The sequence below is a fragment of the Scedosporium apiospermum genome, assembly GCF_000732125.1.
Source record: "Scedosporium apiospermum strain IHEM 14462 chromosome Unknown SEQ_SAPIO_0099, whole genome shotgun sequence".
Classification (NCBI taxonomy): Eukaryota; Fungi; Ascomycota; class Sordariomycetes; order Microascales; family Microascaceae; genus Scedosporium; species Scedosporium apiospermum.
Window position 1 is genome coordinate 686675 of NW_015971800.1, and position 11126 is coordinate 697800.

Genomic DNA, 11126 nt, shown 5'->3' on the forward strand with positions numbered 1-11126 from the left:
CAAATCCTGTACTCCGTGAGCGATGCGCCCCATTTAATGTTGCAATTCCAAGTTACCTCGCTGTGGACTGAAAAAGGAAAAGAAGAAAGGAGGGACTTTGGGGATACAAAAATGACCGAACAAAAGAAGTAACAATGAAAGATGCAAACCATGGCATTATCTGATCCGTCTCTCGGGCTCGAGAGGAACGCCTCTATCCTCGAGCGAGCCCATTCCATGTGCTAGAGACTGCCCCATGCCATTTTTTCCGGCTTTTTAGGTTTTTCTTTTTTGTCCCATCACGTCCAGAGTAGCTTTGAACCTTCCCCCGAAAAAGACATCAGTCAGCGACGCCAGACGCTAAAGTGCCTCCATAGTTGACCCATCGGATGCTTGGTGGATATGGTGATGAAAGAATGACAGCGGCTACCAGGGTCTCTCAGCAAACGGAAACAGGTTGAGAGACCCTCCACCATGTCCTAACCGTATCTACATCAAGGGGCGGAGGAGTAAGGGATCATAAGATCACCCCCTTCTCCACACTCTGTTAAGAATGCCCCCATTACCTCCACCAGCTCCACCGCCGCGTCCCCTCTTTGGACGATCACCCGTGAGGGCACCCTCGGGCTCACCGGAGTATCCCACCTTCCCCAAAATGGACTCGCCGGCGTCACCTTTATTGATCTCGACGTAGTCGTCCGAGGACCGCCGATCTCTGCGGGTGTTATCGCCAGCGGCAGGCAACGCGCTGCTGCCGTCATAGTACTGTAGATCCTGCAGCTTTGATCGGCCCGGAGCCCTCATGGGAACAGACGCTGTCGTGGCCGGCCTGGGGATCGTCTTGCCGCCATCGCGCATCTTGGTCAATCCTCTGTCGAGATACTCCACCATCTGGGCTTTGGCATCGCTGATCGAGTCGTCTTTGCGGTGCACCTCCTGCTGATGAGGGTATCTCCTCATCATGATGCCGCCTGGCTCATACATCTCTTGCGCTTGGCGGTAGAGGTCGGGGAACTTCGCCTGGAACTCCTCGTCGAGGTTCTGTTCTTGGCGCTCGAGTGAATCACGCCTCTCATCATCCACCGTCGGAGAGCCACCGCTGCCGAGAGTGCGCTCCTCAGCTTGCCTCTCGGCAAGCCAGTTCCTATAGAAGGCATCTGCTTTGGCCCTGTCTTGCTTGCTGGCCGGCTTCTTACGGAGGTTTTCGATGTGCTCCTTAGCCTCTTCCGTCATCCTTGTTCCCTCGATGTGTTTGCTGAAGGAGGCGCCGAATTCACGGTAATGGCCCTTGAGTAGATAGACCTCGCCATCCCAGCCCCAGGCCCTGAACCTCGGGAGTAGAGCATCTGCGGCTCGGCAGTCGGAGGTCGATTCGAGCCCCCTAGAGTAGAAGACAATACATTTGGCGAACTGCCAGTTAGAGAATGTTCTCCTGCTCTGATCATCGGCAAAGGCTTGTTCAATCAGATCAAGTGAAGCGTGCCGTAAGAACGCAGCCGGGGCGCGGAGGTTTACCGCTCCTTGGACGTGCGATCTCTGGAAATCGGATTCAGTCCGTAGATCGATCAGCAGGACTTGTCCAGGTAGAGCAATATCCAGCAGGTCATTTAAATGGCCCGGCAGAATCATCCGCAGACTGGATGTCCGTTCGGGAGGCCTGTCACCGATCTTCAATGCTTCTAATTGCTGCCTCACCACATCGCGCTCACGGCGGTAGTGATACCAGGCCTGATACCGCCCATGTTAGTGACGGTTGATCTTGTGAACTCGATGGAAGGAACACTTACTTCAACATGCGTAGTCTCGATGCCCAAGTTTGATGCGATAAATTCCCTATCAGCATCGCTAGGATGCTGATTCCTCTGGTAGTAATACTCAAGTCTGTTCTCGATATGAACAGCAAAGTTCGGCGGCTCCGGGACCTTGTCGGCGAACGTTGTTCTCCGCGCGCTCCGATGCTGGTTGTAAATCAACGTCCTCGATATATTACCCGCCGGTAAATCTGTCAGAGAGCCCGGAATTCGGCTAGGCAGGGAGGAGAGAGACTTGGTTGACTGGACCGTCCGTAGCCCTGTGTAAGCCGTTTGGCCCCGACCATCGGGCACGGGCTCGTATTCCCGGATTAGGCTTGGCCCAACTGACGGGGTTATGGTGGTATTGTCGTCAAAGAACTCGGACCGTGGCCGGGTATTTGCTGGACCTTCTTGTGCGGTTGACTGAGCAGCCTGCAGGGGTTCCCGCCGAGGCTGTTGCATGGCGATGTTGTTGGAACGGATAAAGGCCACGAAGGATGTGGCATGGTCTTCGGGTAAAAGGTCCCATACCATCACGGGCATTGAGACAAGTAGGAGAGTGGAATGACTCTTGAAGACGCCTTGCACCTTGACGTATTTTGCAAGGGCAGGAAAACTGGTAAGCCAGCTCTCCCAAGCGTTCAGATCTAACCTCTGGTCATCTTCAAGGGCAAGAGAAATCATGACATGCGGGACGTTTTCGTTTGGTTCAGATAAGCTACTGATCTCCGTGGTACTACAAGTCTCAGGAGTGCCCACGATCTCGTCAGAGCTGGTATCGGCATAGGTGTGGTCGTGAGTGATTGGAGTCCTCGGCCGGGGAATGGGCTGACCGTATGATGGTTGGGGTACCTGAGATATCTGAGGTGGCTGAGGCGGTGAAGGAAGAGCAGGTTCACAGGCAACGATGCGGGAAATTTCTATGCTAGGGGCCTTGTGATCTGAAGTCATCATGAAATGAACGGGAGTCGATCGAGCCTCGAAATACTTTCCATTGATCATGATCGGACGCGGATGTTTTAACCTGGCGAGGACTTCAGCATGAAGCATCGCCGCGGAAAAGGTTCGTATCCGCCACTCTTGGAGGACTTCGATTAGAGCATTAGTGAAGGAGTATCGTCCGGGATCAGGGGCAATGGCATCCCAACTGGAAGCTGAGATGGTTTCGGTTATGCTGTTGCCGGTAGAGAATGTCGCGCTGGCGGCACCAGCGCAGCAGTCTAGAAGGATGAGGATGTCTGATATTGACCTCTCAAGGAGGGTTTGAATTGCAGACCATCTATAAACTGGAGTGTAAGTAGAAAGAGAGATAGGCAGGGACTCGTGAGTAATATATGAGACCAACTTACTGTAACCAAGGAGAATCAGGATTCCTCGTTCTGTGGACCCATTACAAGTCAGTGTTTTCCGAAGACACTCAAATTGCGCATTGTTTGTTGGTGCAAGGGGTGAAACTACATACGCGCACCACCTGCTCTGCCTGGACTCGTCGATCCTCGCATGTCCTCCGTAGTACACAACAAACAGGGTATCAGTAGACTCATGCTCCTTGATCAACTGGCCGATCCTCATCATAAGTTCCAAGTGGGCATTGTCGGCGGGGATGGGAAAGATGTCGGTTCCAAAGGCATAATCTTCTCGCAGGCACTTTTCCAAATCCTCGAGTTCGGGAAGTACGAAGAGGTCGTCTGTACTCCAGTGGAGGAGTAACGCCTGCACCTTCTTGTATCTCTGTGTAGACCGGCCACGGTTTGGAAACGCCCTGGCCGCAGCCTAGTAACGACGGGGAAAAAAGGCTTCTGTTAGTTTCATTCATGGGCCATCCGAATAGTTGGACCGGAAGCTCACCTCTTCTAACGTCTGCGCAAAGTGGCCGACATGCTTAACGTGATAGCTCGTGCGACTAATATCATGAGTTGCCGACCTAGGAGCGACGCTCTATCAAGACCCCCTCAGTTAGACTTGGTTCCAGGCAAACCCGAAGCCTCCGCGCTCCTCAGAAGATCGTCCGCATCGCATGTTACACATACAGTCGTCTGCAAGCCGCTGCCTCCTCCTACTGTTTGCCTCGACCGTATCGTCACATATGGTGTCTCGGGCATGGTGATGTTTGTGCTTCGGCACAAATTTGAAAGGGGCGCAAAAACTCTGGCGTCGCAAATCCGGCTGGACGGAATCGGGGTGTCCAACAGGAAATAAGATTTACGGAATTTCGATCATCGCAGGCGCACAAAAAGGGAGAAGTTTGTCGAGTTTGTCGTTTCGATTATGTCGGATAACTCTTCAAGGCGGAAAACAGGCAGACGGGACAGAGAGGCTTCCAAGGAAGATATTGGATTGTTTGAGGGACATGTTACTCGGAATTCTCTTGTTGGCCTTCGGTATCGAAGAACAAATTCGTCGTCCACGAATAGGCCGATGGGGTGGGATGAAAGTGAAGAGTGTCGTGCGGCGATGCGTGATGTCGGTGGCCGAATCGGGTTTAGCTCCTATTTTGCATCGGTGACCCAAAGAGGAGGGATGGACGGTACCGGTACTTCTGGTTGGCAGCCCCGCTCAGAGACGAGTCTGAAAATTCAGAGGGGGACTTTGGTACTGCCTACAGTGCCTGGTACCGTCTGTTGCCAGGGCGGGGTGCTGGCTGCTGGCTCCCTCGCTCATGTCAGCCAATTTCGGGGAACAAATCGGCCTGACCGCCAGTGTACAGTACATCAGGCCCCTGTAAATCGCAGCCTATCGCGTCTCTCAATTTCATTGAGGCTGCTGCTGCCACTCGCTACTTTGGATGTGAGTAACTGTGAGTAACTGCTGCTCCCACGTTTTTCTGGCATGTTCCCGCGCAGCTGCAAAACAGGTCACAAATGCAAACCAATCTGAGCCCTGAGCCTTGCCAGCAAATATCATCCATCCCAGTCCGACGTCACCGACACCTATGTTTAGAATAGCTCCGAGCCAGGCACACGACCACACGACCACACACACTCCCAATCGCCTACATATAACCTATCTCGGAGATCCCAACACGACCCAGCCAGCCATCTGAGCACACCCAATCGTACCCGTCTGGGGATCTGTCGGTAGACGGAAGAAACAAACTAATCCAATCCTTCGCAGCGGTACCATCCCGTTCAGCTCCCTTCCCCTTTCAGGAGACCGCCCATCGGCCCTTTCGCGCCCCGACTTTACCAAAGTTTGCCCAGCCCCTAACCAGCTCCGAGGACTCGCTTTGGTCTGAGCAAGATCAAGGCCCGAGCTGCGGACCATGAGGCGGAGAATTACCTTTATCCACAGACCGGAAGACGGTATTGACCCTAGCTCCATCCAGGTTGCCCATGGTAGCATCACAGGTCCCGTCCTTTTGGCTGCCAGGGAAGAGCGCCTCACGCTGGACGTAGATGAGCTCCCTGGCAATCTTGCCTTGGCTCTCAAGAACCTCACTCAAGATATTCATATCAGGTGGACCACGTCGGCACCCTATGAAACTACGGAGCCCCTGAGCTCACGCATCTCCCCTGGGCTTCACATCTTGTACACACCTCTCGGTCAAGGCCCTGAAGATTCGTGAGTATTTTCTTTCTTTTTCTTTTTCTTCCCCCTCCCCCCCGCCCCTTTTTTTCTTCTTGTTGCTTGTGTCACTTGCAGCCTCGTTCAGCTTTCCAATCAAAGCCCTGTAAGCTGATGTAACCACCCAGGACACGTATCTGCTCCCTCATTGAGGGCTACTTCGGCCCCCTTGGCTGTGAGAACCCCGAGTCATTCATCGATGTGCCCTCAGACGATGCAGCCAAGCGAGGACTTTTGCTGTATTACGAAATCTACGAGAAGCTAGATGACTTCATCAGCAAGGCCAAACCAACCCTCTGTCCGTCGTCCAGTAATGATGATGAGTGTTCCGCACGTGTTCAGGCGCTCGCTAGCGCTGCGTCCCTCGATATCTCCTGGATCCATGCTTCCCAAACTCTCAGAGTAACCGCCCTATGGCCTACCGGGCCCCAGGTCTTGAGTGCCAAGTCCACAGCGGAACACAGAGCCGAAGTGGGGATTTTCTCGACCGACCCGTTGGCGGGCGAACCGCACGAAATCGGACTCGGTGGGCTCGTCGCAACTGCAGCGGCCGATGAGACCAAAGAACCTTCCATTGTGGCTTACGCTATCCCGTCCCGCCATCGACAGGCCGAGTCGAGCTTCTCGGTGAAGGTCCTTGAGCCACAGGGCCTTCATCCCACCTTACAGCTGGCCGTGTCATCGGCTCATCCACCCTCTGCAGATGATACGAACTCAGGATACGAGGAGCAATGTACTCTACACGCATACCTTACGCTTCCAAGGACCATTTTTGCCGACCGGTACCAATTGGCCGATGGCCTCTTCATGGCTTCGAAGAACCTCACCAAACTTAGGTATGCCAGCCAACCAGTTGATCTCGAAATGCCCGAATACAAAACTCCTCAATGGGGATCAACGGTTCTCCTCGACCTCGCCCCACCTACCAATAGCGATTCACCCTGGACGGCTGAAGTCCCTCTCCACTTACGCTACATGCCACCGACGCCCGGTGGCCTCTCTCACACCGAAGTGCCCTACCCTGCAGTTTTCTGGACCTGCAAGGCCAACGAGGACACTCCATTTACCGATAACCCCTTTGACCGAGCCAACGTAGGCTATGACAGCTTGTTTGGACCCCATGCGGTCTACTGGCACGTGCAGCCCCTTCCCAACGCAGAGGACAACCGACTAGTCACGACGTTGCGTGTCCCTGTCTTGGCTGTAGAGAAGTCGAGTTGGGTTGAAACAGGGACGACACTGACGATTTTGCTTGGGTTCGGCTGGGTCTTGATCTCTTTGTTCTTTGCCGCTCGACGCAGTGGGAACGAGAAGAAGGCACAGGCCGCGACGAAGAAGAAACAGTAGAGAATTAGAGACGAATGAGGTAGATGATGCTAACATATAAACGACAATGGAGTATCCACGTGTAGGCTAATAGGAGGAGAGTTATGTAATATTTCAAGACAAACCTTGTATAATAATCGCTAATATGACATCTCGATCTTCAAAAATTTATGACTTACCCATTAGTCGGAAACGGCTAGATCATATCGTGATGGCGTAAACAGGTACTGCCATATGCTGGGATCGGCCCGTTGCGTACCTCCCGTTGCATTGAGTTCGAATGCGTTTAATAACGGAGCATTTGAATGAGCGCGAGAATCCTCAAGATACCAATTGCGGTGGTTTTGCGGGACTTGCCATCCAAGCACCAGGATCTACGGGTACCGGGTTGGACCAAAAGTTGTCCCAGTCGGCGGGGAACCTAGAGGCTCAATATAAACCATACAAGTTCCGTCTCGTCATCCATATGGGGCTGTATCTCTTTACGCCGAGCATTCCGGTTTTCCTCGCTTTTCTCACCGCTGCAGAGTAAATGTGTTTTAAACCAGGGTAAGAAGAAGGGTAAGAATAGAGAGAGAAGGCAGGGGAAAAGAAAAGGGGATGGCAAAAGCAAATAAATCGGATCCTCAGACAGTGCTGAGGCAAATCATCATTTATCCCCATCTCAAGGAGTAGATTTGCTTCTTGTATGTGTTGGCTGACGCACAGTGGTGGAGAGGAACTCGTCTTCATCTTGAAATCAGTGGTTAGCAGCGCCAATGCCCATAGCTTTCAGGGATAGTTGATATTTCGACATGGCAGCCATCAACTGTAGTTGCCAATGGTCGAGGCGTCGCAGATTTGATCTAGATTTCGAAGCGATCAAAGAGGCGTGCGCTCAGCTGCGGTTCCTGTTGATGCGAAGACAAAGTTTATTTCACAAATAAGTTTACGCAGGAACAATGCGCACGTGTCACTGCGTTGTCGATCACGATCAATTGATCTCAATGACATCAGAAGCAAGTCGTTGCTTTCCCGTCTCTCTGCCCCTCTCAAGTCTAAACGACGAAGTTGGATGTGCCTGCCTTCAGGAAAGGACTTGTACATCGTACTTCGTAGGAAGGCGTTCGCTGAAAATTCGGGTAATAAACTCTAGGCCTGGCCCCTCTTGGCGCTTGGTTCGGGGAAGGAACCAACGTTCCCAGGGAAGGAGCTAGCAGAGTTTGAAGGCAGCGAATGGAGGAGCCAAGCTTTGAGCTTCTGCACGGTGACAGCTCCAGGCTCAATTGGGAAAGGGCAAAATGGAGCCTGCATCAATCTCGTCCCAAATCTCACCATCATCGACCTTCTTTTCTCAACCTCGCGACTCGGCCCCTGTTTAGTCTTTCTTGTTACTTTTTCCTCCTCATTTTTCTTTCCCTCTCTTTTCACCGCGTATTATTCCTAATATTTTCTTCTAATATATTCGTTTCTATCTCGTCACACTGCCGCACATCTTTTGAGGCACCATCTCAAGATGGTGGTGTACCTACTCGTTCCCTAGGAATTAACCTCCAGTCGATAGTCCCTAGCATAACTTACACAGCATATACCTAGTTTTTTTCTATATTCACCTCCTGGAACCGCCAACCTTCCGTGTTGCGGTCCTCGACAGTCGCTTCTGCTCTTCCTTCCCTCCGCCGCTGCCTCTATCTTGAGAATCTTCCTAAGGATAACCCTAGAACCTCGCAAAGACCCCTCTTTCGCCTCCACGATGGATCCTGAGCCCACACACCCGAGGCTGCGGTGGCGCCCTCGCTCGTACCTATGTGAACTCACCCTAAAGCCCACTACGATATCCTACTACAGCGACGTCGATTCACTCCGCGAAGCCGTCTCTAAACGATCGGGAAGAGAGGTCTACCTAATCACCCGTATCCGCGCCTCTCCTTCTGCCCCGTCTTCTTCTGCCGTCCCGACTTCGGCAACATCCGAGCCTCCCACGGTAACCTGGACCATTTTCAAATATCGAAACCGCACCTTCTTCCAGGTTCCTTTCCAGAAAATTCGTCTCGACGGCCTGCCCCTCGGCGGCCACCCTCTTACGCCTTGGACTTACATCCTTGGCACCGACGGCCACCTTGGAGAGATCGCCTGGGTTGAAGACGGCTACTTTGCGCGCGACGCTGCTCTACCCGCCAAGGAACCTTCTGCCGAGCCCTGGATCGAGGGCATCGTGCCCTTCGAACTGGCGAATAACGGCCGTCTGCTCGTCTGGACACCAAATATCATGTTGTGCCCCTCCATGGACGATCTTGGCCCCACCCTCGCTTGGGTACGCACTGGCCTACTGTCCAATTTCAAAATCAAGGCCGGCGGCTCCCTGCACTCTTGGTCTCGGGTAGCCATCACCGAGGGTGTGCACATACTACCCCAGAACCTCAAGACACTACAGGGCGCGCAAGACGAACGCCCCGCCGTCTACGTGCAGAAGACAGCAGATGGCAAGGAAATCCAGCTCGGCCTGCTGGTGCGAGGTGGCTCCGGCAACACGATTCGCGAGGTGAACCAATTTGCCTGGGAGCGGGGTCTAGCCTTCCCCGTGCTTAGTGGATTCGATGGTCAGACCCTCGGCGGTATGTTCAACACGGGCACCCACGGATCCGTCATCACGTCGTCGCACCTCGCCGATGTCATCATCAGCATTGACCTCGTACGCGGCAACGGCAAGCTCGTACGTATCGAGCCCTCTCCCAATACCGGCGCCGTCACGGACCCCACTGCTTTCCAGACCCACTTCCGCGACGCCCGCCTCATCCAGGATGACGACTACTTCCATGCAGCTCTCATCAACATGGGAACCATGGGCATCGTGCGGTCCTACCTGCTCCGGTTGACGCCCAAGTTCTACCTCAAGGAAGTCCGTACCCTCAGCTCTATCGCCGAGGTTAAGGCTAAGCTGGCTGGTGGCAAGATTTACCAGCTTGCCGGTGTCGACGGCGCTCCTCCTCCCTCTGAAATCGCCAAGACGACGCCCGTCATCTCTAACGGCAACGACGGCGGCTTCGACCACCACCCTAGACCCGCTTACCACTTCGAGGTTCTCATTAATCCTCACAGCGACAAGGCCATCATCACCACCCGCCACCCCCTCACCCTGGCCCCGTCCGAGGACTCAAAGTTTGGGTTCCAGCCCCCAGGGAGGGACCTGATTCGCACGCTCGAGATGCCCGCGCGTTTCAGCCGTCCTGCCCTATCGACGTGGTTCCAGGAGCGCTGGGGTTATGTGCTTGTGCACGCCATTGATACACTCATTGCTCTCTTCCCACGCCTCATTCCGCGGCTCAACGACTCGGCCATGGATACACTCCTAGACGATGCGTACATTGACCGCAGCTTTAACGTGTTTAATATTGGCGCCGGCACGAATGCCATTCCTGCGTTTGCTTGCACCATTTATGTACCGTTGGCCGAAGACAAGTACCTCGTTGCCCTTGACGCCGTGAGGGAACGAGCGCGTCAGTTTGCTGCTAAGGGAAAGCATAATACGGCGCCAGCGGCCATGAGGTTTGTGGCCAGATCGAAGGCGCCGTTGGGTGTGCCGGATGATTCATGCGCCTTTGAGTTTATCTTTACGGCGAGTACGAAATACGCGCAGGAGGTTGTGGATGGGTACGACGCCGCGTTAAGGGTTGCGTTGAGCAAGAGCGGGAGGAGCTCGAAGAGGAATGGGAAAGACTCAACAGAGGATGTTTCAAATGAGAAGGATGAGGCAGTAGAAGACGAGGGGGAAGTTGTAAGGGTGCATTGGGGGCAGATGATGAGAGATCCGGATGAGGAGAGGGTGCCGAGGATGTATACTGGCTACAAGAGGTGGAGGGAGATCCGGGATGAGTTGGATCCCGAGGAGACTTTTTTGAACGATTGGCAGGTGAGGATATTGCCTCGAGTATAAGGGCGTTGCTACTGTTTTATATGGGCATGTACATGCACAGATTGATGGGAAAAGCTGGAGTTTTATACCACTTGCCATTGAACTTTTTTCTTCTTTTGGATTGGAATATCGTTGTGGATGGGTAAGGAATACCCATGAAATTATTACCTGAACACTATAGCCGCACATATACCTGTACTCATATACCGTAGCTGATTATCGAATCCATTTTGGACAAAGGAGATGAAGCACGATTTCCAGAATTGAAAGTCCGCACGGCGACCTGTCGGTTACGATCAGCCAACAAGACCTCTAGTACCTCGAGAGGAGAGAGGATGGAGTAGTCCTGCCAAACAAATAGATTGAAGGACTACGGATAACAGAACAAATGATTTAAATTTCTAATCACCGCCCACATATGGATGGATATATCCGTAGATGTTTGCTTCTATACGATGCAAACCGAAAGTAAATACAACGAAAAAGAGAAAGAAGAATAAAAACGAAGAACGGACGCAGGCCATCGAGTCAACATCTCCCAAGAATGAATGCGATCTCATCCGGTGTCCACG

General features: G+C 53.0%; 2 protein-coding genes and 1 pseudogene across 2 annotated transcripts; 2 read left to right on the forward strand and 1 right to left on the reverse strand.

The window, feature by feature from the left end:
* Positions 1-504: 504 nt before the first annotated feature.
* On the reverse strand, positions 505-3874 carry SAPIO_CDS5634 (Uncharacterized protein; the record flags this gene model as incomplete). Its single annotated transcript, XM_016787922.1, has 6 exons — positions 505-1707; positions 1767-3051; positions 3122-3151; positions 3235-3545; positions 3621-3710; positions 3803-3874. 6 exons carry the CDS (start codon positions 3872-3874, stop codon positions 505-507), a joined length of 2991 nt encoding a protein of 996 aa, XP_016642237.1.
* A 1160-nt stretch (positions 3875-5034) lies between these two features.
* Positions 5035-6683, forward strand: SAPIO_CDS5635 (Protein pbn-1; the record flags this gene model as incomplete). Its single annotated transcript, XM_016787923.1, has 2 exons — positions 5035-5333; positions 5465-6683. 2 exons carry the CDS (start codon positions 5035-5037, stop codon positions 6681-6683), a joined length of 1518 nt encoding a protein of 505 aa, XP_016642238.1.
* A 1711-nt stretch (positions 6684-8394) lies between these two features.
* Positions 8395-10575, forward strand: SAPIO_CDS5636 (annotated as a pseudogene; the record flags this gene model as incomplete).
* Positions 10576-11126: the final 551 nt, after the last annotated feature.